At 45.8% G+C, this 27,411-nt stretch overlaps 3 protein-coding genes across 3 annotated transcripts; 1 reads left to right on the top strand and 2 right to left on the bottom strand.

Annotated features, from left to right (window-relative positions):
* Positions 1-1,304: 1,304 nt before the first annotated feature.
* On the top strand, positions 1,305-6,516 carry LOC144101834 (ixochymostatin-like). The gene is made up of 4 exons (XM_077635053.1): positions 1,305-1,444; positions 2,559-2,798; positions 4,416-4,638; positions 6,377-6,516. The coding sequence occupies exons 1-3, from the start codon at positions 1,387-1,389 to the stop codon at positions 4,613-4,615; spliced, it is 498 nt and encodes a 165-aa protein (XP_077491179.1). The 5' UTR covers positions 1,305-1,386; the 3' UTR covers positions 4,616-4,638; positions 6,377-6,516.
* Positions 6,517-10,006: 3,490 nt separating this feature from the next.
* Positions 10,007-16,819, bottom strand: LOC144101839 (ixochymostatin-like). The gene is made up of 3 exons (XM_077635059.1): positions 16,663-16,819; positions 13,906-14,139; positions 10,007-10,321 (listed from the first exon to the last, which is right to left on the bottom strand). The coding sequence occupies exons 1-3, from the start codon at positions 16,718-16,720 to the stop codon at positions 10,122-10,124; spliced, it is 492 nt and encodes a 163-aa protein (XP_077491185.1). The 5' UTR covers positions 16,721-16,819; the 3' UTR covers positions 10,007-10,121.
* Positions 16,820-20,038: 3,219 nt separating this feature from the next.
* LOC144101840 (ixochymostatin-like) lies at positions 20,039-26,317 on the bottom strand. Its single transcript, XM_077635060.1, has 3 exons — positions 26,102-26,317; positions 20,764-20,995; positions 20,039-20,314 (listed from the first exon to the last, which is right to left on the bottom strand). Exons 1-3 carry the CDS (start codon positions 26,157-26,159, stop codon positions 20,113-20,115), a joined length of 492 nt encoding a protein of 163 aa, XP_077491186.1. The 5' UTR covers positions 26,160-26,317; the 3' UTR covers positions 20,039-20,112.
* Between the last annotated feature and the right edge of the window lie 1,094 nt (positions 26,318-27,411).

Raw genomic sequence — 27,411 nt, forward strand, 5'->3', positions numbered from 1 at the left:
TGAAGGTCCTTTTGCACAGCTTAGAAGCCAACGCCGTGGGCTCTAAATTTTTGACAAGGGCTGTGCCTCGGGGAACTTCCGACTCAACATTAATTTCTGCTAAGCTTTCGGTGAGAGACAACCATTGGGTCCACTAGACTCGATCCGACTATTCTCCCTCAGAGAGCTTGCTTCCTCCGTCGCTCGTTTTCATGTATCGTTTTTGCCAAGAGTAACCGAGCAGACGCGTCGGTGGCCGTAGCGGGCTGGCAGCTAAGCGTCGGCGTTGCAGTCTCCGGTGCTGCCCACTGCTCACCGCTTGCGAGTGCAAACTGGCTGGCGTAAGCCTGCGCCTTCGAACAAAGCAGCGCTTGCGCTTTTAAAACTCAGCCTCGTCACCATCGATGTGATTATTAGAGAGAGAGAGAGAATAAACGTTATTAATATGAAGTAATTAAGAGCATGGTTCACCCAGGTCCCGGAAACCATTGGCGAATGCGGCCCTCCAGGCCTGACCGATCAGCTGGCGCTGAAGGGTGACCTATGTGCGAATCTGCTTCGGCTCCCACTGCTCTTGGCTGAGTTCCTTTAAACTGTATGCTTTAGGTTGCTTGGGGTAGTTCCAAACCATGTGGAGGATGCCGGAGTGACCAGCTTACAGAAATACTCAACTAATGAGCACTTACGCAAATTGAAAGCCGTTGTACGTTTATTATTTCGCCACCGTTGTTTTTTGTGTGCGACAGTGAGTGCGCACATTGCACATTTTATCTTTTACAGCTGTATTTAAGATCAGTAAATAACAGAATAAAGAATTAATTCATCGATGAAATATGCTGCAAGACGATCTCGCCTCGAACGTGGCTCTACTTCGGATGGAAGATTAACAAATTTTATAGAGGTATAAGATGCACAAGAAGCATTTGCCTACAGAATCGAGCTCTGTTTCCTTTGCGATATGCAGCAGTCTGGCAGCTACTTGTTTTGCTAACAAACTTCCTTCGGCGCTGTTCAAGCCTAATTGCCTTCTATCTGGAACGGGCCAACGGCTCCGCAACTTTTCTTTATTGTAAGTGTGGCTTCAGTCGTGGCACTAATGCACGAAGGCTGTATCTCGGCGTAAGATTGCAGGGAGAGCGTGCTTCGTTACAGAGCGACAAATTCTTTAAGGGGCTACAGAAATGAAACAAATGCAGTGGCCAAGATACAGTATACTTCCGCTTGCACAGCCAGCAATTATGATGCCGGAGTCTGTGCTGAGGAGATATTGGAAAGTTCATTTCCTCTGGGGTCTCGGCTCCCATAGTGGGGCCTAAGGGAGCTAATAAAAACGCGGACTCCGAGCGAGTTGTGCCAATTGCTTCCAGAAGCTTCTTCCAGCCACATCAGTAAAGGCAAGTTGAGACGATGAAGTGCCTTCTCGTACTGCTTGCCGTAGCGGTAACTGCTTGCGTCGCCTACCCGGGTGAGAAACGTTCTTAATGAGCCGTGCGGCTTTAATTCCGGTACACTTGAGATAGGATGTAGGAGAGGACGGAGAATGCGCGAAATTGTAGTTTTCTGGAGATTCCTGCCGCGTTTCTTGCGATGCCTAAAGTCTTTAGACTATATGAAGACATTGCAACTATATCAATCTTCGAGCGAACTATGAGCCTGATCTGTTTATGTCTAACAGTTTTAATAGTTTCTATATTATTTTTGTTGAAGCGACGGAGTGCAGTGAATGCAACTGGTGGCTCGACTTTGTCCTGATTACACTTATGGCAGCAGAGAAGTTGCTTCTAAGTTTTTAAAAGCGATCTACAGGATGTGCAAATTATATGGCAAGGCAGGTCTGCAGCCATCGCTTGGAGGCATAGTGAACAGAATATGTTTTAATTATCGAGCTTTCCACGACCCATCAGCTTGTGCTGATAGCTGCCGCATCTTGAAGCTATCATGTTCTTGTTCGGGTGAGGAACTTGTACGGAGGCGTGCCTTCGTGACTGGGCAGCGTAAGTTAACGGAGCGAAGCGAAGACTAACAACGCATTGTCGTGGCTTATGCTTGGCCTTCTCAGGATAACACCCTTGTAAACAGTAGGTCACCTAAATAAATAAATATAACCCAATGTAGAATACTTTGCTGAAATGTTCAAGCTCCGAGGCTTATTTGAACAATTCGTAATGTTAAAGGCGTGTCTCACATAGTCTAAACAAGGCTTTAAACAGAAAGATAAAGAGATGCTACCTGTAGTGCGAATGAAGATAAACATGGTTTTCATGATGCCTCCATGGGTTATTTGTAGGAATGAATTACCTTCACACTGATGTTACAGTGGAATCTCGTTCATTCGGACTTCCGGGATCAGGGAGCATGAAGTGTATTAGAAAGCCTCTCCTTAACTCGAACTCCGATTAAAGAGAACCAGTTTTCCGCCCTCTGTAGTTTCTAATCATCAAAATTTGAGTGTCCAGCGTACAAATCACTGAATATCGGCGAGTAACTTTTTAAGTGATTGTTTGTGGAAATTTGAGGGAAACCAGTAAGAAAAGAGAACGACACTAAGCAGGGTGTTCTCAACAATTCAATCCTCTCAGATGGCGAGTCGCCGGTGTTCAAGTTCCCGCCGGAACCCCAACCGTGCGCCACCAACGAGGTGTGGAAAGAGTGCGTGGGCAGCAGCTGTGCCGAGACCACCTGCAAGAAGCGCACAATCGGACCGGGTTGCACGTACGACTGCCGCTACGGCTGCTACTGCGCCGAGGGCTTCTACCGGAACGCCGAGGGCAACTGCGTTACGGTGGACCAGTGCCCGCCCGAAGAGGAGGAGCCTGTGGGTACGTCTCGCGAAGGGCAGGGCTGGCCTTGTGGTGTCGAAATGAAGACGGCTGATGACGGCTGGGGTTGGTTGGACAGGGCTTTCCCAGGGCTAAGCGACATTAGCGTCTTCATATCCAATAATTCTCTACAAAAGCATTTTTATAAGTTTTTTCCGTACATTCAAAGATTTCACTATGGCAATCATTATATCCGCAAATTTCCGGTCGGCAGGCTTGACTTTTCTTACCATTAACGTTTTTGTTATCGTCAAAAGCATTTCGCGTTGTTTTTTTTATCTTAGTCTTAACTGCTGGATGCAAGCAATGGAAAGACTACAAATTAAAGATTTTTGCTGCGTATTGGAAGAAAACCTCATTGCTTTCAATATTTCTATAGCAGTACCTTACAGTTTCTCAATATTCAAAATTGTTACGCAAAAATGTTGAACATAAGTGCATTCCAAGCCGGAAACGACTAAGAAGGATTCTCGGGTTAGTCCTGTAGTGATTAAAAGTGTTGCCAGAAAGATGAGATCCTTGTAGATGAATTATTACTGGTCAGAAAGTCAAGGTGTAAGGCGCTCGTCAGAAACAGTTGTTACTCACTGGTCATTCGTCACGAGGACCAATCGCTGCTGTTAGTCCCGTCTTATCGATTTGATCAATCACTACATGATCCATGATAGGGCTATCCTGGAGTACCGTGGATATGGCGCCTTTAAGAATGCGCCGTCTTGGGACACGCGGTACAAGTAGAGCTGACTCACTTAGGAGTAGACGGTTTTATTGGTGCTGCTGTTTAGCTGCCGGTACTAGACTTTTGCCGGAAGGAGATCAACCGGTAAGGTAGTCTAATAAAGCCACGTCGGTTAGTACTTGTCGCTTCAAAAGTGCCGCTTATGAGGCGAGTGCATTTGAGACAGCCTTGAGGCCGAATACGCCATCTATTATTGTGTTTAAATGCCAACTCGGTCGAAACAAAAAAATTACCAGCCATTCTATACTGCCACGTATTCTATACTGCAAATGACAAACGAAGGATAGACGAAAGATTTCAGCTCATTTTTCGCTGTGTCAGATGCAACTTGGTGACCTCAAAATATATCACCTTGCTGCTGGCAACTATAGATTACGCCTCACGTTAATTTTTGTGAAGCTTCTGCATGGGAAAAATAAAGAAAGGTACCTGGCCTCGGGCTGCGCAGACAGAGAAATAATCCGATAGGTGTCAAGCGTCTCATCAAGTGCTCTGCTGCATGCGACACGCGTTCCCCTGCGGCCTCAGTCTGAACTTAACTTTTCTCAAATTTCACGAAAGCAGCGTAAAGCATGCTTCACAACTCCCCATGGACATCCTTTGAAATCCATTTGCGAAAACGAAGCGGCGGTGCAATGTAGGTGCACTTAGGTGGACGTTAATACAGTCATTTTTGTATCTGTCGAAAAATGCCGAGGTGAACCACTCCGGGATAACGAATCCCACTGTGGAGTGTCATGTTGCATACATTCATGACGTCATAGAGAATACCTTTTATTACGACTATCATCAAGGAGATGCGGTTAGGCCGAATATTCCGCATAGTCTAGTCTTAAAAACAAAGTCTTTCCACGTCTCTGTCTCTTCTCTCTGCGCAGGAGAGCCTCATCCCCCATGCGGTACACACGAGGAGTGGAAGGTGTGCGTGAGCAGCTCCTGTGCCGAGACCACCTGCGAGAAGCGGACCATAGGCCCCGCCTGCACGGCTGACTGCCAGCGCGGGTGCTACTGCTCCCACGGTTTCTTCCGCAACGCCCAGGGCAACTGCGTCCGAGAGGACCAGTGCCCGACGGCTTAATGCCGGCGCTGCAAGGTCCATCGGTGAGCACCACCCTTGCAAAAACTTCTTTAGACAGTCTATAGACTGTCTATAGACTTCTCTCTTTAACGTCTATGGACTCTCCATAGACGAGGCCCAGATAACAGTCTGTAGGCAATACAAATCCGATAGACAGGCTATAGACAATCTACAGATTTATGACCGTACACATTTAGTAGATTTTAGTCTGTAGACAGTCTATAGAGTATGAGTAGACAAAAAGAAATATCTATAGAAAGGCAATATAGTCTATAAGAAGTCTATAGACTGTCTGTGGGCCATTTTGATAAGGGCGGAGCGGAAGCATAGTCGGCGCGTCTACGCTAGCGCAGTCGACAGCACGGGTTTTTTAAGATGCGAGGGAAGAGCACGTGGAAGCTGCAGAGACAGCTTGAGGGAGATAGGCCATGGAACAAATTAACCGGAAGCAGCAGCCTGAGTCAGAAGAGGAACAGGAATTATTTGCGAAAAGGAGAAGCTTGCCTCGCAGTTTATTTGAGATGAAGACTATCAAGCGTGAAGTGAAGAATAAGTTTGAAAATGTCATAAATACAGACACGATTAAGAAACGAAGGTTGGGGGGGGGGGGGGATAACTGCTACTTAGCTACAAAGGAATAAAGAACAACCCACCAAGACCAGACATCCTGAAGCCTGATGTCGGCAATATATATATATATATATATAACTAAATTCAATTTCAGTAGTGAGCCCAGCAAAAAAACAGTAATCATTAATTACTCCATATTTTCCTTACTTATTCCCTCTGCGTCCCAGATCCCTTAACTGCCCTTATCTCCACTATCTACAGCTCCCTTTTTTATCATTTTTCTTTGTTTTTCCTGCCATGCAAAATTTTGTTGCTTTGATCTATCTCTTTTTTTTTAGTTATACGTTTTCAGCCCGTTATATTTAAATGGCATGAGCCTGGACGCTTACTTTATTGTTTTTGTTAAGTTCGACCATAACGAAGCAAACAGGCGAACAAACATAAAAACCGATACATTAGATTGGTTTTAAGGACCAGGTAATTTTTGAGCCCCTTGGAAAAGTCACAGGCACCTTTATCGCATGCATCACAGAGTCTGCACTACCGTACGCTAACGTTACGCTATGAGGAAACGTAAGTTCTTTAGGGATAGGATCAGCAAGGTTCACCGATTTCGCTTTAGCCTTAGTGCAAGTAGGCATTCCAGCGCATTAGTGAAATACATACTACGCTAACTGTTTCTCTGCACCGGTGCTCTGTGTCACCTTTCGTACGTAGTGTTTTTTTTTCGATTTCAGAACCACTTAACGCGCTTACAACTCGATCGAAATAATGGTAATACTATCGTACTTGACCGCAGGGGCGCCTGCGTAATAGATGAAATTTGACAAATTTTGACATTTTAAAATTTTGACATTAAAGTCACGCATAAAGCGCAGCGATCACGCTGTCCTTCTTAATCGCTGGAACTTGTTTATGACGTGCATATCGGTTTGAAACGGACGCCAGATATAGACAAGCTTTCCCAGGTACACTGTGTCAGCCGCCTATGGAAACAGGTTAAAAGAAGGCAAAACATATTTCCTTTTCAATATTTTATTCATTTTATATTGGCAGTGAAATTCACGAAGGAATGGAAAGATGAGTTTGGAGCTAAAATTCACTCAGAATACTTTAATTACGCTTGCCCAAATGTTGAAAAAAAATACACCTTCATTTGAAACACTTATCTTGGTTCCATTTTATGCCCAGGCTTATAACCATACAACGACGACCCTGGAAAGACAGCACGGCTGGTTCAACGGAAGAAGGAGACTTGGAAAGATGACCCCCCTTCGTGTATCACAGAACGTACAAGTTACTTGGTTCAATAAACGGCAATGCAATACACAGATGCTATCAACAGCCTCTTTCAGAAAACAACTTCATGAACAGCTTCTGTGACGCAGCGGACTTGTAGTTAGCGTGAATACAATCTTGGTAAATAGATATAAGTACCTACCGCGCCAAGTTGAACACTTAACATTCCATCAAAGCGAGCAATCCCATTACAGAAATTTTGTTGTGAAGCAGGACGCGTTACTTTGTTGTTTCCGCGGGAACAGGTGGTATAAGAACAGACGCTCACTATTAACCGGTACAAACAATGCTGAGGTAGTTCATTACTGCTCATCACTCTTGCCACAGAGAAAAGGTGAATGCGTGTACCGTAGGTGTTGTGCGAAGAAAACACCATCAAAAGAGCGGTGTTCCATCGCCTCACTGATCCAGCGTCCAGGCTTCAAGACTGGTGTGCGTTTGCACTTAAGAGTTAATTCCTTGTTGATTCCTAAAGGGGGCAAAAAAGCTTCCAGCATTGGCTAGCATTGGCGTATATGGGTGCTGATATCTGTATCACAGTTGAAGTGGAATTCAATCCGTTTGCCTAAATACACCTCAATTACCTTGCCTTCGCATTACATCCCTTGCTAAGTCTATTTCTTATTCTTAAACTCACAAAGATATCAATAACACGTGTTTGCTTCATGATTCATTCTGCTCTCTTCCTATCTCTTAACATATACACCTATGGTTTTTCTTTGCATAGCGCTCTCAACCGCCCTGAACTTAATATCAAACCTTTTTTTAACCCTTAAGTTTTCCGTTTCATTGGCGAGCACTAGCCTGATGCACCTGTTACATAGATTATTCATGAGGGGTACTAGTAAGGCCTTGTTCATGTTCTCAGAGTGCCCGCAAAAAGCACTTCATCACCTTGTTATTGAGGCCGGTTATTCACTCCGGTGTTTCGGGACCCCGGTTAGTACCAGCACTGTGGAGATATGCTCTACGACAACTTCCAATGCTTCGCTGCCCATAGTAAACTGCTGTGATCTTCCGAGGCTGTTTTGCCTTCACCGTTCTGCTTTGCCTGCCGTGGTTCTCAATCATGCTTTGAAATTTGACCCCTAAATTAGTTGGCAAGGCGATGCCACCAGCGAATCTGAGGTTGCTAAGGTATTCACCATGGACTTGTATCTCCATCTCTTCCCACTGCAATTCTCTGAACACCTCCTGCAAAGACAAAGTGAATGGTACTGGAGATTTCGTGTCTCCCTTTCGGACATTCTTCCTGTGTGGGATTTCCTATGACTTATCATATGCAGGACTGCGGTGGTTGTGCGTAGGCTATAGATATTTTCCGGTACCTTTATATATGCCTCTTCTGTACCGCGATTCGGCAATGACTTGATGACTGACGGTGTTTGGACCGAGTCAGATGCGTTGTCGTAGTCTATGAAAGATATAAAAGGTAATTTTTTAAATGCTTGGAAATTTTAATTTTGAACATGAGGATTGATTTTGTGCGGATAGATTGTACAGCAAGGCGGCTGTTATGCACACAACAGAGTTAAATTATTGGATGATTAAATTACAGAAATTAATGTATAAACGTTTATATCTCGGACTTTAGGAGGCAGTGATTATACTGCGAAATTGAAGGCCGTCGCGCAGTTATTAAATTTTTTTGAAGGGAGAATCTGGTTCAAGGTATGGAAAGTCAAATGTACACGCATGGGTTAAACGATGGTCCTCTTGCACGCAATGCGCATGCTCTACAGTCGCAACATCGTTGCGCCACACATATCCACGTGTTATACATGTTTAAAATTTAAGATTCGGAGCGTTGCGAACTATCTCAAGGTGCGTAGTTTAGAGTAATTTTGTTTTCGAAATTGTCGATTACAACATACCTCGTCAAATGAAATTCTATTACGAAGTTACTTTTTATGGTTACACTTTTAGAGTTTCGACGAGTGGTTTTACGCGTGCCTACTGGCAGTTGCTGGCGTACTGATTCGAAGAATAATGTTCGCCCGACCAGCCTTTAAAATGAGAAAAATGTACGTCGCTGATGATAGGCATGCCTAACGTCCATCTATGTACTGCTGGTAGCTTCGCCCTGCAAGCATATGCTGTAGAAAAACTGGCGAGAAGCGTACGGTGTTTTGCGATGTCGGTGCGCGTTAAATATCTCCAGGTGGTCGAAACTATTCCGGAGCCCTCCACTACGGCACCCCTTTCTTCCTTTCTTCTTTCACTCCCTCCTTTATCCCTTCCCGTACGGCGCGGTTCAGGAGTCGACCGATATGTGAGACAGATACTGCGCCATTTCCTTTCCGCAAAAATCAATTTTAATGTGTTTTTTTTTACAGGAACGTTCACCGCATTGTGCACTTCTTGGGATTAACCCGATATACATGTTCCTATAAATCGGCCCTGCTGACTATGCACCAGCGGCGTACAATCTGGTAAAGATTTTTCATGAACACAATTTAGCTGTGTAGAACACACACTCGGTGTGGACTATACACCAGATAACGCTACCTTTGGAAACGGTACATATTTATGAATTACGGTACTTACAGAATATATGTTATGAGATCCGTTCAAGATGACAATTGCCGTCGAATTGGATCAGCGAACTAGACCGCTTTGATTTCGCGGGAGGCTGCAGCGACCGAGACATGTTGGGCACTATATGAAAGCTCTAACTTATGGTTTGCGTGCGCTCAACACTGAGAAGAATGAAGTCTTATTATGCTTCCATAAAGAGAACCAGGTGTGACAGACGGAAAATTACTTTTCACAAAGGCAGCAGCCTCGCTCCCAGGCACCCCGCAGACTGCAGGCCACGTATTTGGGAGCGTTCCTTTCATTGGTACGCTGCCGGTACTCTCGCTTATTTATCTCTAGAGTTGTAAAACTTACAGGAACTGTGAAAGATGTGGAACGGACGGTTACCGAAGTGAACGTGTTACACTGGAGCGTTCGACATGTCGGTCAGTGCATAATTTCGACCGTCGAGAGAAGAAAAAGGAGGAATTTGTTCTTCAAGTGGATTACATTTAATTCTCTTAGATCTGAGGGCTTTCATCAGTTTTGTTTTGCATCGACAAAACATGTTGTGTTTTGTAGTTAAGGAAAAGGTCATTTGAAGGATTTGATAAAAAGAGACGGCTGCTGGCACAAGTGTGCTGTAAGTTGCCTTTTTTTACCTGAGCGAAGCTGAAAACCTTTTTCAATATTAAAGGAACAAAATACTCACTACATCCTCTTGAACTCACGTCATCTCTTTCAAACTGACCTTTATCAGCTCGTTTGCACATCTCCTATTCCTCTCTCGACTGAACTGAATGGCTGTAGTGATGCGGCAAGAAAGAAGCACAGCACATCATGACCAAAGTCCACGAAGGGTGTGCATGCAAGGAGCCAGTTCTGAGTGGACTGCTCCCGCGCAGTCGCTGCTCAAGGTGCCGATATGAACACTGAGCTTTATTTGGAAGCCGCATGGCGCAAGCTACAGAATGAGCCCACAGGTGCCATGCCATGTATGGAAAGGGGGGTGACTAGTTTTGCGGCCTTGTGCAGCATGCGACCGGTGGCGGGTTATTCTAGCGTTGGTACAATCTTTGACGTTCTCATTAGGCAACCAAAAGGTGGTCCTCCGCCGACCTTAAGCCGTCGGGCACTGGTCTTCAGTGACACAGTTGCCCTGGGCGTTGCGGAAGAAACCGTGGGAGCAGTAGCACCCGCGCTGGCAGTCGGGAGTGCACCCGGGACCGATAGTGCGATGCTCACAGGTGGTCTCGGCGCAGGAGCTGCTCACGCAGACTTTCCACTCTTCGTGGGCGCCGCAGGGTGGGTGAGACTCCCCTGCACAGCAGGCAAGAAAGAGGACACAGAGGTTGAGATGTCTAAATTGCAAGGGACAAAGTTGAAATAGTGACATCAATGGGTCCTGTGTTCATTTTGACTCTGACACCTCTCTCTCAGACACTCGCTGTGGTATCACAGATTTATTTATATATTAATGGCTATGATGGCGGTTTTGTGTCATCACGAGCTTGTCATCAGGATAACATTCGACGAATTCAGTTATACGAAAAAGAATTATTGCATTAGACAGACCATCGAAAAATCCCGCAGGGGAAATCAAGAGGTGATAGTGGGGTAATTAGTTCATCAATTAGAGCCAAAAATATCCAAATCGTGGGCGTGACTGGAGCAAAAGTGGCGCCAAATTTGAAAACACCGGAAGTGGGTGGAGCTAAAGCGTGGCGCCGAATTTGAAGTTGAGTAAAGAGAGGCGAAGAGAGGCAAAGAGGGGCGAGGAGGCGTCAATGCTTAGGCATTCCTCCAATGCGGGTAATGCAGTGATCTTATAATTCTTTTATTATTTGTTTATACAAAATACCTACAGCCCCCTCCCCCGAGGCATTCTTGTAGGGGGAAACATCATTAACATCATAAAAACAACAGCCGAAATGCAGTATTTTAGGCAGAAGATGCAGTATAATGAGAAAACCTGAGGGAAGGCAAAAATGAAAGAACGTTGCAGAAATACAAACACGCGCACGACAGATGCGGAAAGAATAGCATTTAAATATACAGCACTGTTTTAGCAACACAGCAGTTTTGGGAATGAACAAAAAATGAAAAACCGGAACACAATGCGCAAGGACAAGAAATATTGCTTCACTGATATTAAGAGTGATACTAACAGTCACTTTAACATATTACAATCATATTAACAGGTGGTCTTGCAATGCGTTGTAAAAAGATTTGGGAGGAGCAGCAGCAATTTGTACAGGCAGGCTGTTCCAATCATGTATTGTTCGTTGGAAACATCTATATTTGGATGTGTTTATTCGGTAATTGTACTCGCGTAATTTTATAGAGTGGTCGGTGCGGGGGGAAACGTACCTTGGCGTAGATTATAGTAAGAATCTGGTTAGTCAAGAAAATTTACATTTTTGGGACTTTTGTCATGTTTTTGCAGCAAAAAACTGTTTATTTTCGGAGAGGAAATACTGAAATTTTGGCTTATTATTTTCTTGAAGTCAGGCAGTGAAAGGCGTGCTAAAAATGGTTTACCAAATCAAAAATTTTTTTCATTTAATACAGTTGCTTTGTAGAGAGCATACCAAGCATCTCTTGGCGGAGCGTGTTAGTGTCCGTGCAAGACCTGTATGCCTGCGTTTCTTTGTACACTGCGAAAACATCTGTTCAGCACCCTAGCAATCGTTTTAAAGTTTAAACGCTCAAAAGCCATTGAGCAGGACGTCGTTAGCATACGCTCTTGACGCAATGATGTCAATAAGGCGTCTTGACAGGAATCTTGTTCTGTCCTCTCGCTTCTAAAACGCGGTTTTCAACATTATTCTTAAGCACCAATAACAAAAATCAAAACCAGAAAAGAGGTTTTAAATTGGCCATCTGGCGCTCTCGACCGAACGCGAGACATATGCTCGCTTTTGTTCTGCCTCTTCAACATTCTTCACTGCAAAACTACGTTCTATAGAATGCCCAATTTCAAAGAGAAATCAGGTTTAACGCGATGTTTAAGAAATGTGTTCGGGGTGTAAGGGCCTACATATAAAGCAGTACTGACAAGAAATCGCGAAGGCTATACCTATGATCTGAGTTTATCTTTTCTGCATGCGCAGAATTTTCGACAGATCCGCAGCGAATGTACCATGTAACGGGCTTAATTGAACTGTAAAAAGAATACGGTGTGCATGCTTCCAGCTCCTCCCGACACTGGCATCGACATTCACCGAAGCATGCTGACTGCGGGTAGTCCTGATTCCTGACAGCCCTATAAGGACGCCTGCACGTAGGTTCTGCTCAAAAGGCTTGCCGCATATGTCATGTTTCACACGACGCCCTTTTACCAGGCAATTTCAAAGATTGGGCGTACCGGTAGAAGCATCTGGTTTCTAAATGAAAGAGGAATGTATCAGAACAATGGTGAGTCGTATGGACCGCTTCGGTGGCCGCAAATAAAGCGGCAATTTCTCAATTTATCGTGAAAAACTGCGCAAACTGGACAGGAAGCACAAAAAAGTTAGATGCAACATGCGCTGAAACCAGCAACTGAAGGCTTAATGAACAGGACACGGAATATATGCAGACAATCTACCGGAAGCTGCGGACATCACAACCGCTGGGAGACAAGTTCACCAGCGTGGTATAAAAAAGGTTGCGCACAAAAACATACAAGTCACGAGCAGTTGATAGCGGGTTCTCTAAGCAAAGGAATTCTTTATCTGACGGGGCAACTGAAGGCTTACTGAAACACCGGTTAGCATTTCTCTCAATCGAAAAAGGCTTCCATTACCTTACGAGTAACCTGATCCCGATGACGGAACAGAATCGTGGTGGTGTGAAATTCTAGCCAGGATTTGCATTTCTGGTAATGTACGCGAAGATGGTCAGTTGAGTCACTGTCGAGTTAATCTGAGTGCTATAACAACCCGCACGTTCACGCAACCGCCAGTGTGGTCTATGCACACATTACCGCACGTCAGCAACAATCGTAAACAAGGCTCTTTCAGCATTTGATGAAAGGCGACATGTTTTGCTGTGCAGATCCTACGGTTCTGGTGGCTACCAGCCACTAATTTTTTGTCCAGATGGAGGAAAATTGCAGATAGCTTCATTGGCCCTTAAAACAACAATGCTAACGTCGTATCTTTTGGCCAAGCTCTTCAGACCATGGGAAAGCCTGTGATCACAGGGAATGACAGCCGGCCTGCTACGTTCATCGTATCTCTTGGCCAAGCTCTTCAGACCATAGGAAAGCCTGTGATCATAGGGAACGACAGCCGGCCTGCGACGTTCACAATGCCATACCGACCCCATCGGTTGGCCCCTGCCTTAATTAACCCACCACTTAACATAACATCCCATGCGGTGTCCTCCTTCCCTTGCATGTGGCGTCAAGTTGGCGCTGCTTTTTTGCGCCATGAATATTCCGGAACTTGCCCAACTAGCAACAGATCAAGGGTAGGGAGTTAGGGGGGAGAGGAGTGGCTGAGGGTAAACGAAGTTGTAAGATCGAAGAGTATAAATGTTCCTCAAGCGACGCACAGCCGTTGCTCATGCTTAAAATATTTTGACCGCATACGGAATTCATTTATGAACCAGTTGCCAGGAGTGCGAGACTGGAGGCAAAGAATAAATGCACCTTCCGGGGTGGATAGGTGGACGTTTATGAACGCATTCATAGTAGCGCTAGAGATTCATTAATTTTAAACTATGTGCATTGTATACAAGATCGTTAAAGCGTAGCATGACATAAAAAATTAGCTGGAATAGCTCTGACCATTCCGTACCTGATCTCCTGGCACAGGCGGTACCTTCTGGGTTCAGTTCTATACTATAACTGCGATAGAAGTAATGAATTGCTCAAAGCACTCCATGTGAATCCTTTCGGGCCGTGTGCTGCGTCATACCTTCTGTGCCTTGTTCAGGTGGGCACTGATCCAGCGTGACGCAGTTCCCTTCTTTGTTCCGGTAGAATCCTTCGGAGCAGTAGCAGCCGTAGCGGCAGTCTTCCGTGCAGGCGGGGCCTATGACGCGCTTCTTGCACGTGGTCTCGGCACAGCTCCCACTGACGCACTGCTTCCACACCTCGTTGGTTCCACACGGCTGGGGATCGGGTGGGAACTTGAAGAGCGACGTATCACCTGCACAGCCCGTTCATGCTCACGAGGGGCTTGTTTCTGTGCCCTTCAGTGTGCGGGTATTTAATCTGAGGTTGAATCTGGCACAAAAGCGGCATTCCTTGCTCCGTTTTTTCTAATGTTGCGTTTCTCTGTAGCTCCTTTGCGTTTCATGAACTTATGGAGAGTGTGTTTTATTAAATGTCGAAGGATGCTCAGGGGCAAGGAAGAACACGCTAAAGGAGGTACGGGCCCCTGCAATGCACAGTGTGAAAAGCCTGAAATGGTCACAAGATGCGTCAGATGTGCAGTTGGAACTTCATCATGAACAAAAGTCGCGCAAATAAACGACGCAAAATTATAATAGGCATAAAGAGAAAAAAATCATATCTAATCTGTCTCTGGAGCATAATAGGCAAGGTACTCAAAATTTACGGGAAGTCAGAAACAGAGAACCAGATAATACAAGCATCAGAAATCTGCACACTCACCGGGAAGCAAAATCGATGCAACGTTTGAACGTGCCAGTTAATTCCAGCAACTTGTTGCTCAAGACTTCAGACGATGCTAGAATAGCCTCGGTCTGACCCTGTCCGGACATTTTGAGCAGTATAAATTGTAAACGGATTTTCTGAATACTTTTCTCATCTGTGTTCCATACTTCAACCTTCCACTTTTCGGTATATCGTTCACAAAATGGTTCTTGTTCAAGTCCCGCCAGTGTAGATGCAGTTCTTATTTATTGCTCGCTTATGACATCGAGCCTAGCTATTAGAGTGCAGGAAATATTTAATTACAAAGGTGAATTCTTTGCGCAACCTTTGCGAAGACCGGTTTAATTGGGCGAGTCAACCATTTATGTAATCACATACTACGTACACTTTTCAACTAGTTTGGCACAATAGCTCAACATGCCCAACTTACAACACTTGTGCAAGCGCGGCATACCTCACTGGGGAGAAAAACAATCACCAAATAATGCGAACAAAAACGGCGGCTTTGTGACGATGCAATGAACGTGTTCGTCCATAGGTACAACCTTGGAAAAATATATCCCTGGGGCTTTTGAAATAAAGGACGATCTCGATAGAGGTAATTTAGATTAGAAGAGATGGAGATAGGACATAAATTGCGAAATTTCTCACAAATAAAATCAGAATAAATAAAATATGCGCTGTAGTTTCGGTATGCAACCACTGATTTACACTCAGCACAGCTTTAAACGTGGCTTGTCACTCTGCAGCGTCCTGCCTACACTTCTAGGAGCGTCTATTTTTTCGCGTGCTTAAAGGCAATTGCTGGGATCCAACTGCGCCAATCTCCGATTCTTGAAGCTATGGTCGGAACCATTTGGCGAGGAATTGCACTGAATCTTTAAGCAGTTCACAAGAAGAAAAAAAAAACAGTAATATATCAGGTAAATGAATGTGAACTATACAATTTATCTGTTGTACTAGTTGGTGTAGCACTTAAAATATTGAAAACGGAGGTAGAGACAAATTACGACAGATCTAGACACGAGAAGAGCTAGTAGCAAATAGGATTATTCAGAAACTATTTCGGTGAGCAGATAGTATGTTTGAATATTTTTACTTCTTTTACTCTGACTTCAGCGATTACGTTGCGGAATTTCTTGCTGACTGCGACTTTACAGGCGAACTGTTCTCCAAAAAAGTTTCCTAACAAACATAGCTGCCAGTACCGCTTCTCCTGTCCACATCTGTCAACCTTTGTGCTTACCTGCGCTTTCAAAACACGAATACACCCTACAGGCTGCGTGGTAGTTCAGGTGCCACAAATTTTGCTGGTCGCTTACAGTGCAGGCTTTAACGCGAAAACGCCTGAGTGTTGAGATTCATTGCAGGTTAAGAAACTGCAGACCGTCGAAGTTACTCTGCAGTCATCCTCAACGGCGTTGTTGCGGGCGCCGTTATCCAATAAGTGCACGCATGCCCAACATTCTCGGACAGAAATTTTGAATACTGGAAAATTGTAAGGTACTATTACGGAAGTATTGAAGGGAATGTCCCATTCTTCCGATGTGAAGCAAAATATTTCTTTTACAGCGTTTCCATTGCTTGCATCGCGCAGATAATACTGCCACATAAAACCGTTAGGAAATGATTTTGACGATAGCAAAAACGTAAATTGCAGAAAATGAAAGCCTGCCGATGGAACATCTGCCGATACAACGATTGTTATAGTGAAACCTTACAATATACGAAAAAAATTGCAGTCATAAACTGGTTCCCGTTCAAAAATATGCTTTTGTCCATAATTGTTGGGTATGAACAGCAGGCACACTTGCATGCGTCCATCGAATTACACTGAACATACTTCACTTCCATTTAGAAACAATGAGAGAGTGCGTCTATTTAGTGCACCAATAAAATATGAATACATCCAGCCTTGCAATTACGATCGGACATGCATCTTGCACCCGAATACCAAAGCAACTCAGGGCGCAAAACTGCCGTAGCGTTTGCTTCCCCACTGAACATTTCTAAACATAACCGGAGATGAAAATTGGCGCTCGCATTTTCTCACCCGTGTCATCAGCACAGGCGGTGATCACGGCAGCAAGTAGCACTAAGAAAGCCTTCATTTTAGCAGCTTCACAGCCTTCGATCAAACGCAGGGTCACAAGTACTGACTGTGTTCAGCCTTTTATAACCCCAGCGTCTTCCAGGACGCAGCCCTCATGGGCGTGGTAAAACCAAACAAGCTTTCTTTCTTTCTTCCATCGGTCTCGTCAGCTTCAATCCAGCCGCAGTTCGGAACGGAAGTCGGTGTTATCTTCCTGCGAACACTTGCACCGCACGCGTTCCCTCCCGCAGTTTGCACGCTGCTAATTTGCAGTGGTGCTGCTGTGAGATATGACTTTAGCTTTGGAAGGCGCAGCCACCCCCTCTCCCACTTCTGCTTCCTTCCATTGGCTGCCTCTTGTGGATGATAAAAAAAGTTTTACACAGCCAAAGAGAGAAGCCAATTACGCCGACGAACAGGAGGAGGAAGTCCGTAGTCGGCAGCGTCAACCCACGGCAAGGAAGCTGCATATCGGACGTTTCAAGTGCGCGCTTGTGAGGTGGTGCTTTTCTTTTTTGACACTCTTGAATCTAAACGACCCTTGGTGAAAAAGAATGTTTGAACTTCAGTCTTTTTCTTTTGTGGGAATCAAGCTAACCTAAACTAATAACCGAGCGGCCGCCGAGCCCTTTTGACTATAGTTTCTATCCCAAGTGTGTTTGAGCGTAATTGAATCAACTAGGATTGGCTAACCAGATCAGATAAGCGCCCTACCATGTAGTAAAGAGTTGCACCCCTTTGCCAATTATTTGCGGCGGGCATCAAGACTGCCAGATTCGAGGCCCTCGGTGAAATTTTAACACAAACCGTCACACATCCCTCTTAGTGTGATGTGTGACGGCCGCAAACAAAGGCCGCAAATGAGAGAGGGACGATTCCGCTCATGATATTTAAAACAGCGCTGCAAAATTCCACGGGCAATGGCCGGCACAGCTGCACTTAAATATCATAATTTCGATAAGCATTTCATTCAGACATATTAGAGGGAAGGGGAGAGGCGGTCGCCGCACGCCAAATGCGATGGCACATTAATCATGCCGTCGACGAGTGTGTGCAATCTGTGGAGTGCTCTTGAAAAAAAAAATGTCTGTGGTTTAGCTCTGGTTAAACCCGGAGTGACGCGCTGAAGGCTCGAAATGCTAGCGTAATGTAGCGGTAGCAAGAAATTTCTGGAAGCGGGCGGCGGTGCCGAGACAGGAAGTAGGCGCCGCAGCTCGGGTCAAGCTGCGTCTCCCACCCCTTGACTTCTTGAGAGAGATCGAACCATCCCGATGCGAACCATCTCGAAGCCGCGGGGAGAGGAGGACCTCGGCCGTGAGCTGAGACGTTCCAGCGGGAGCCCGAGCCTTCGAGCATGATCCACAACAACCTTTTCCTAATTTGTTTTTACCGCTGGTTGGAGCCACATGACCTGACTTCAGGCTACCGCATTCCTCTTCGCGATTTATTGGCTATCGTTGTCTTTTGTCTTCCTCGGCCTCTTCGCTCGCTCTCTTTTATCCTCCGATGCGCTCGTTCACTCGGTTACGCCGAGGCCGGCGCCGAAGCACGCCGCTCAACGCAGGAACGGGCCCCTAGGAGCTGCACTCTAAGATTACTTATGGTCCATTTTTGCTACAGAAAGTGACTCCACGAATGTATAAAAGTTAAGAATAACATGTTGAACGGTACCAACCAGCCCTCTCCGAAAAACAACATCATCTGGTCACTGTGGCGCTTTGCCGGCACTACTTCGATATAACCTGCCAGCCGGTACTGAAGTTTGAAAACCAAAACACCAGCGTTCTTGTTCAGACGATAATTTTCCTGAAACTTTCAATCCATCTAAAAGCTTAAAACGTTACTTCAGCAATGTTTACAAAAAGAGGAAGGAAGAGACTTCCTAAGCGCTCGCAAAACATTGTTCATGCCTCGCAAGACATGCAGATGTGTGAAAGGTTCGATGAGGAATTCACCAACATTATGAGCTGCTTAACCCTATTTCCATTTCGTGCAGTCTCCAGTGATTAAGGGCGAGTTTCTCGTCAGGTTTGTCTGGCTAATCCCTGTTAACTGGGCAGACTGGCTCACAGGGAAGCACACAGTGATGGCGCTTGTCACTATATATTGTTGGCGAAGAAGAGGCAGCACCAGCAATACTGGAAATATCAAATAAAATTTTAAAAATGCAATTCTTGTTGAGACTGGCAGGAAATAAAATTAACGAAACGTTGAGTAATGCTAGTAGGGATAGGTTCATTGTAAAAGAGCACAAAAAAAGCGGAAGCAGAGAAAGAAAGACACAGGACAAGCACTGACTCGCAACTGAAGGCTTTATTTGCTAAAACCTTCCAAACCTGAGAAAGCTTGATGGTCCCGCGCATATCTGGGTGGTTTTTATTGTGTTTTCATGATTGTGCACTTTTCATGTCTTTGAGTGTTCTTCTATATACGAAGGTTTTAGCAAATAACGCCTTAGTTGCGAGCCAGCGATGGCCCTGTGTCGTTCTTTCTCTGGTCCCTCGTCATTTACTCTGTTTTACAAAGAGGGAGAAAACTAAGCTAAGCTGGAAATGTTTACTCCACTCCTACAAATATGGAGTTTCATTCCCCTCTTATAGTGTCGCTCCACTTGGGTTACAAAGACTGTTTTCCGTTCCAGTTTTATGGGGCTTAGTCTTGAGTCTAATTTTCAGGGTTGAATAAAGTACATTTGGAAGGTATTGGGTAGTCCCAAGCGGGTATACGGTAAAGAGCGGACATGAAAAAGCATTTCTCTTAATTTGCAGTCATGGTGAAACTAAAATCTTCAGAACAGAAGGTGCACAACGACTCCTATACTTCACGTTGAACACGTTTGGGCACTTCCAAATTTTAGGGCACTTGCACTTTTGCTTTGCCCGATCGGTTGACTTCAATATTTGTGGAGAGGCAAAATAAATGTCGAAGCCGGGTGTGCAGAGAACGAACCGTCGCTGGGTACGGTGCCCGTGTGCGGTCACTGTGGGTGGCACCGATCTGAACTCTGAACCTTACTTAGAAGCCGCATATCTCACGCACAGTCTTTGCCAAAAGTAACCGGGCTGGACGGTTTGCTCCTAAGACGTATATTGAAGCTATTATGCCACTTCTGAAACTCTAAATCTCTCTATGGTAAGGAGAACCCCTATCCTCACCTTCCGTGAACTTTTTGATATTTAGGGTAGCCGTAAGGGCTCTACTATTCGAATGCGAAGCAAACCATGCAGCCTCGTTCCTTTTGCAAAATCTGTACGTTACGACGAGAGCAACTTTTAGCGCACAATGTTGTGGTCGGTCAGCAATGAGGCAGACTAGTGACTACCTTATGTAAGTGAACAGCAGTTTATTACTCAGCTGTCGGTGCTGTCTGACACTCACCAGCCGCTCTCCGAGGAGTGGTAACGGCCAGCGCTATGCCAAATCAGGGCACTGGTCCTCGCGGACGCAGTTGCCCTGGGCGTTGCGGAAGAACCCAGAGGAGCAGTAGCACCCGCGCTGACAGTCTCCCGTGCAGTCGGGACCGATGGCCCGCTTCTCGCAGGTGGTCTCGGCACACGAACTGCTCACGCACACCTTCCACTCCTCGTGGGGGCCACACGGATGGTGCGACTCCTCTGCAGAGAGAGATAGTGTTCTCAGCGAGAGCCCGAGAACAGGTGGGTCGTTGGTGTCTATGCCTGCGTTGTGCCATTGACGATATTTCCGCGCAGGACATTCCAACAGCTCGAAAATGTCAGATCATTTGGTGCTTGATCTTTCAGTGGCAGTGGCGCCTTCAATAGAGACTCTCAGCATAGTGCGTACCACTACCGCATACCGTGCACCGCGCGCCGCCCGAGCGCATGCGCTGATTGGTCCCGACATGGAAGGCGTGCGCGCCACTACCGGCACGCCATCTGGCGCTATGAAGACGACCTACACATGTGAAAATGTATGCGGAAAGTTTCTAATTTCAGGCAGGGTGCCTCGGTAGAGCTTTTTCTCGGAAAAAAAGAAGGAAGCAATACCGAGGCATACTGATTTCGGGACTAATTATATATATAGAGTATGCCGTGAGGCATATCTTCTGCGCCTTGTTCAGGTGGGCACTGGTCCAGCGTGACGCAGTTCCCTTCATCGTTCCGGTAGAACCCTTCGAAGCAGTAGCAGTCGTAGCTGCAGTCTTCTGTGCAGGCTGGGCCTATGACGCGTTTCTTGCACGTGGTCTCGGCGCAGGTACTGCTGACGCACTCTTTCCATTCCTCGTTGGTGCCGCAGGTCTGCGGTTCCGTGCGCTCATCGCCGCTACCACCATCTGCACAGGACCTTTACAATGACGAGCTTTTTTGCATGCCTCTAGGCGTGTGTATACGGGCTTATGATGGTCAAAGTAAACCCTTCTCCCGTCCATGTCCCCACCTAATTTGCCGTGGAATCTCGCATAGAACCAGCATTCGCTCGTCGGTTTTGCTGCGGGAAACACGCTGTGAAACGCCCCTGACGATACAAATGCTGAAAGATTTACGTACTCAGATGTTGGAGAACGAATGCCGTAGCAGGTACGTAGCCAAAGGAGGCTTGCCCCTCCTCCCCCCTTCGAAATTAAATTCCAGTCCCCATCCACCTTATTCCTTGCCATCAATGCAAATATAAGTCCTCACACTTTGCTTAGTGAATAAGGGTACAGCATAGAAATGAGCCCAAAAAGCTTTGGAAAAGAAGCGCTGCATGGGCCGCGAAGGTTTTTCAAAAATACGGTGAAGCGAGCGGACCTACCATGTTCTATAGGAAGGCAATAAAATCTATAAGTGGTCTATAGACTGTGCATTGAATGTGTATGACCACAACTCTATAGATTGTCTGTAGACTGTCTATAGGATTTGTATATTAAGAATCTATAGTTTATAGACAGAAGTCTATGGACAGCCCATAGGCCGTCTAAAGAAATTTTTGCAAGGGCTGGCTGCTCACCTGATGGGCAGGCTGCCCTCTGTGGCAGGCGACAGAAAATTTAATCGCGAGAGGTTGCTCCGGAAGAGCAACCTGGGTCGCCATCCAACCCAAGCAAACCAAGTACCACAGATGACAGCACCTGCCATAGCACCTGCCTTGTGCCACTGAGCCACTGCCTATCTGCCCACCGGGTGGCTTATTTTGGCCGGAATAGGTGCTAAGCGAATTTTAAACATTTCTTTCCGCGCTTGATGAGGAATACCAGACTTCAGTTTCTAGCTAGTGTAAAATCTCTTTAATTCTAACCCTAAAAACTGAGAAAGCCCGATAGTTTGGACCGCCGGTGTGATTCCGGCAAACACCCATCCAAGTCTATGGCTTCCGAAACTCGTAATTTCAAATGCCGCCGGACTCAAATTTTCGGTAAATTTGGACAGGCCGTTGTGTTGGTGCGACGGAAATGACGACCGACAGTCCAAATAGCCCTCGTCGAATTTTATTTGCATGCAGCTGTGTTCCCAGAGAAACTCTGACGTGTGCCCAAAGGAAAGCGTCACGATCTCGGGATAGTATTGTCGTCAAACGGTAGCCCAGCGCATAGTTTCGGTTTCTCTCTTCTGAGCTTCACGACGTCCCTTGGCAACAGTGGCGGCTATCCGCGGATTCCTGGCTTCCGCCCCCTTGGCTCTTCCTTTTTCCTTTCGCTCCGGAAGTACACGCGCACCACGCACTGTTATGATATGTGCGGTGGACCCACTTCACATCCGACGATGCGGCTTGTCATGAGGCTCCGCTGCTACTTCAAGCAGCACCAGTAATCGGCCCAAGATTGGGGATATAGTGGCAAAGGCTGTTCCTACAAAGAACCAATGTTAAACAATCACTTTTCAATATTAGGCAATTTCATTTGCTGCTTGGTATATATGCATCTCCCCTTGAAGGAAGCCGCGGAGACAGTTACCACGCTAAAGAGCCATTGGCGTTGACTGCGTCCGTCGGTGAGGACGCCGTATGCTATCGCACCGACTTTAGCATAATCGTCGTTGGCGTGGCATCTTCGGCGCAAAAGCAGAGGATCTGCGCCCAAATTTTCACTACATAAATTTGCTGCAGTATGCGAACGAAAAATATTAATTGGCTTTTGGGAAAGGAAATGGCGCAGTATCTGTCTCATATATCGTTGGACACCTGAACCGCGCCGTAAGGGAAGGGATAAAGGAGGGAATGAAAGAAGAAAGGAAGGAAGAGGGGCCGTAGTGAAGCGCTCCGGAATAATTTCGACCACCTGGGGATCTTTAACGTGCACTGACATCGCACAGAACACGTGGGCCTTAGCATTTTTTTGGGCGTATTTCGTTAATTCAGACATACTTTCCCGTAGTTCGAAGAGCGAATCAACAATGTTTTACAGTATATTGTTTACAGTGAAGACTGAAAATTGTTTTTTAGGAAAGGAAATGGAGCAGTGATTGTCTCACTTTTCATAGACACCGGAACCGCGCCGTAAAGGAAGGGATAAATGAGGGATTGAAAGAAGAAACAGAGAAAGAGGTGCCGTAGTGGAGGTCTTAAGAATAATTTCGACCTCCTGGAGATCTTTAACGTGCACTGTAATCGCACAGCACACGGGCGCCTTTTGCGTTTCGCCTACTTCGAAGCGCGGACTAACCTAACCTAACCTACATAACCTACCTAACCTAAACCTAACTTAACCTTAAACTCCGGATCAGAAGCCGATCGCCGTATCCACTGATCCACCCCGGTGGGTAATTTATTTGCCGTGCACAAAAGTGATTTTTTTTTCAACTACCTTACCCGCCGCGGTGGCTCAGTGGTTAGGGCGCTCGGCTACTGATCCGGAGTATCCGGGTTCGAACCCGACCGGGGCGGCTGCGCCTTTATGGAGGCAAAACGCTAAGGCGTCAGTGTGCTGTGCGATATGAGTGCACGTTAAATATCCCCAGGTAATTGAAAATATTCAGGAACCCACCACTGCGGCACCTATTTCTCCCTTTCTTATTTCACTCTCTCATTATCTCTTTCCTTATGGCGCGGCTCGGGTACACACATCGACAGGCACGAAATGCTGTATACATCGACTCAGCCATGTACTCCGATTCAACAAACGCGGTGACGGTCGTCTTGGACACCAATTTCAAGGAAATCGCCAGCGCCTCCCTATGAAACTGCTCTACCACAGTAGCAGAAACTGCTGCAATTGCCCTCGCAACCCAGAACGGCGATGCTACGGGAAATGAGTTAAAGAATATTACCGACTCCCAGTTCGCGTGTCGCCTCTTCCTCTCTGGCAGACTTCCACACTCCGTCGCTCCCATTCTGACTACCCCACAAGCTCAAAATTCCACATGCAAGCACCAAACCACTTGGACTCCTGGGCACGAGGGAAGCGAGGCCGCGGACAGTCTAGCTCGAGGATATACTAACCGAGCGACTAACCTCCCCGACCTCACCCCTCTCCCCTCTATGTACGGCGAGCGCCTCCTCTTTCTCCGAACACAGACAAGTCTACCCCCCACCACACCGTGAGCTAACGGCGGCAGATGCGAGGGAATGGCGACAGCTACAGACGAACACCTTTCCTAACCTACACACGGACCACAACATCTTCCCCGACAGATATGGCGGAATCTGCCCTTGGTGAGGCGGAATTCCAACAACATATCAAGTAACATGGGGCTGCTCCGGTCCCAAGCCTGCCGAACTAGACCAACATCACTCCAAGGAACAGTGGGAGTCTGCCCTGCTCAGCTCTGACTTGGCGAAGCAGCGAAAGCTGATATCCCAAGCAAGAGTAACTGCGGTGCACATTGGGGTCCTGAAATAAGGACTGCACCCAAAATCTGTATTTTCGCCTCTCTATCCTACCTTTTTGAAATAAATGTTTTCTACTACTACGGGTGTCCACCGAGTATGTGAGACAGATACTGCGCCATTTACTTTCCTCCATAACCAAGTATTATTATTATTATTTTTCGACTACCGGCAGTGCAGGTATGGTTTGCTCATTTTTCTCCCATCATGCAGCAAGCCCGCAGTAAGAGTTCAGCGCATTTTTAACTATAATGAAAAATTAAAGCGATGTTTCTTATATGAAGACCTCTTTCAATTATGCTAGTTGCCGATTTCTCCCCTCAGGAAATTTTCCAGATTAAAGTGGAATGTATTCTTTGAGACGCCTCTCGGGACGTTAAAGCAGCATCGCTGTAACCTGAAAGCTTTGTATTGCGGGAATTATCGGTTAAGGTAGGTAAATAAAGGTATTCTACGTAAACGGTGCCTTGGTGCAAACGTTCGAACCAGATTATTTTCCAACATCTTCTACAACTTCTGGATTAATCAGAATTTAATGGTTAGTTTTGGTTTTGTGGGTGCTAACGTCCCAAAGCGACTAGGGTATCAGGGTAGATAATTAACCTTGTAGAACGAAAAAAAAATTCCGGGGGTCACTTCGTTTACCTAAAGTGCGGTGACGCGAAAGCCGGTGGACACCCGAACCACGCCGTAAGAGAAGAAAAATGAAATGAAAATCGATTTTAAGAAAAGGAAATGACCCCAGTCTCATATATCTCGGTGGACACGCTAACCGCGTCTGATTGACCGCTATAGTGTGACAGATGTCGCGGACAGCCACGCTACGCTCAGTGATATGATTGGGCTAGGAGACTCGTATTCTGAACTGCTGAATTATGAGTCAACAGTCTTGCTGCGCGGCTACTGCGCGGGCAGTAACGTGCGAAAACACCCGTGTACTGAAATTTCCAGACAGCTGCAATTATTCTGCACCCTTGACCTACGCCGCTGATTTGGGGATGAGAATCCATTTAGAGCATCAGCCACATGCGAGCACGCCGAATCAAAATGAACACTTTGCTTTTGGTTAGAAACAGGAAGACAGTGCATCGATTTGGAGCAACAAAGAAAAGTTAAAACAATAGACTGTCCCTCGAAGCCCGCACTAGGAATTGTTTGTGCATCTTGTTGCGCCCAACATTCTCGGAAAAAGTTTTGAATATTTGAAAATTTTAAGTTACTGTTACAGAAAATTGAAGGTGATTAAGGCTCCATTCCTGTTATTTGTAGCAAAATCTTTAAACCAAAGTTTTTTCATCGCACGCATCGAGCATTGAGGCTGCCATAGAAAAACAATAGGTAAAGGTTTCGACGATAGCGAAAACGTTAATAGCCAAAAAATTTGCAAGCCTGCCGACGGGAGATCTCCGGATATATTGATTGCTCTGTGAAATCTCACAATATAAGAAAACTTTCGTTCATAAACTCTTTGCCGTTCAAAGATGCTCTGGTCCAGAATTGTAAGGAATGGCCGCGTTTGCCTCCCGGCTTGAGTTGGTAGTGTGCGCATGTGTTATTTTCTTTCTTGTATTGGTAACTCGAGACATTTTACTATGCATGGCGTTTAGAAAGCATTCGGGCAGCCGCACTCTCTCACCTGTGTAGGCTGTACAGACGGCTATCGCAGCAGTCAGCAGGACAAAGAAGCCCTTCATTTTCGCAGCTTCACAGCCTTCGAACAGACGCAGAGGGTCAAGTGGCTGTAGGGACACTGTGTTCGGCCTTTTCTACCCTGAGCCTCTACCCGGACGCAACCCTCACACCCGGTAAAACAAAGCAAGCCGCCTTTCTCCTTTAGTTACGCGTTAGGCAGCGGCAGATATGAACGGAAGTAGGCTGTATCTTTATGAGAACACTCATGGCCATTTCGCATCACTTGTTCCTTCTTTTCGACTTCATCTATGCGTTCCCGCGCGTGCTTTGCATGTGGCTGATTCTCAGTCAAGCAATGATGAGATATGGCTTTTCCTGCCTCAGCTGCAGCCCTACCACATTTTTCCATTCCCTGACCTAGACGGGTGATAACAAATCAGAAGTCGTTACACAGCCGCGATTGAAGCAAGACAGAATCCAATTACTAAGGCGGAGGAAGCGAATAAGCGCCAGCGTTAGTCAGCAGCAAAAAAATAAGTAGCAAGAACGTTGGAAATGCGGTATTGGCGTGGTGCGGTCTTTTGTGTGTTTAAAGACATGTGCTCGAATGATCATGGTCATTGGTACAAAACAATGATCGAGGTACAACATTTTTTGGTAGGGAACAATGCTAACCTAAGCAGAAGCTGAACGGCCAAACAGCGCTTTGCGCTGTTTATCTTAATGTAGATTTAAGCAGTTGCTATCTTACAAGCAAAAAAAAATATCGTAATAAGGTTGAGGCTTTTGCTGACGTCTAGCAGGACTAGCCTTGCGATTAGTTTGAATTGTTATTTAATTCTTTATTTATCGAAAATTCCTTCAGAGATTTTTGCATGAGTGGGTTTGAATACTGCCTATATAGCTTGGAGTTGAGCAGGCAATCCTTGTTTCATGTACACAAAAGGACGCTGGAAAATATTGGTACAATTTTTCAATGCTTTGAAAAAGAAAAAATGATAACGTATAATCAACACCACACTTCCGCCTTCTGTATGACGGAATAGAAAGGATAATGGATTCGCCATAGTGGCACTTTAAATAAAAACTTGAGGGCCTTCTTAACTACGCTCTGAAAAAAAAAACGTGATAGCACATAGGTACGCTGCTGTGGCGTCTACAATGAGTGTCCAACGATTTTCGTGCGCTGGTTCCATTACCATTTCACGGTATGCGTGAGGCATCATCATGTTTGAGTACCTTCCACTGAATTATATGGAATTATTCTAATCCGATTAACTAATACACATTACTCGACCCACGAATCCACTAATA

This window comes from Amblyomma americanum, chromosome 8 (assembly GCF_052857255.1).
Source record: "Amblyomma americanum isolate KBUSLIRL-KWMA chromosome 8, ASM5285725v1, whole genome shotgun sequence".
In the NCBI taxonomy this organism is placed as follows: domain Eukaryota; kingdom Metazoa; phylum Arthropoda; class Arachnida; order Ixodida; family Ixodidae; genus Amblyomma; species Amblyomma americanum.

Bases quoted from the DNA above. Each gene is read 5' to 3' on its own strand.
- LOC144101834 (XM_077635053.1), top strand. From the start codon at position 1,387: ATGAAGTGCCTTCTCGTACTGCTTGCCGTAGCGGTAACTGCTTGCGTC. The intron at 1,445-2,558 runs GTGAGAAACGTT...CAATCCTCTCAG, and splicing joins TGCTTGCGTCGCCTACCCGG to ATGGCGAGTCGCCGGTGTTC. The intron at 2,799-4,415 runs GTACGTCTCGCG...CTCTCTGCGCAG, and splicing joins CGAAGAGGAGGAGCCTGTGG to GAGAGCCTCATCCCCCATGC.
- LOC144101839 (XM_077635059.1), bottom strand. From the start codon at position 16,720: ATGAAGGCTTTCTTAGTGCTACTTGCTGCCGTGATCACCGCCTGTGCT. The intron at 14,140-16,662 runs GTGAGAAAATGC...CGGGCTGTGCAG, and splicing joins CGCCTGTGCTGATGACACGG to GTGATACGTCGCTCTTCAAG. The intron at 10,322-13,905 runs GTATGACGCAGC...CCTGCTGTGCAG, and splicing joins ACCTGAACAAGGCACAGAAG to GGGAGTCTCACCCACCCTGC.
- LOC144101840 (XM_077635060.1), bottom strand. From the start codon at position 26,159: ATGAAGGGCTTCTTTGTCCTGCTGACTGCTGCGATAGCCGTCTGTACA. The intron at 20,996-26,101 runs GTGAGAGAGTGC...GGTCCTGTGCAG, and splicing joins CGTCTGTACAGCCTACACAG to ATGGTGGTAGCGGCGATGAG. The intron at 20,315-20,763 runs TATGCCTCACGG...TCTCTCTGCAGA, and splicing joins CCTGAACAAGGCGCAGAAGA to GGAGTCGCACCATCCGTGTG.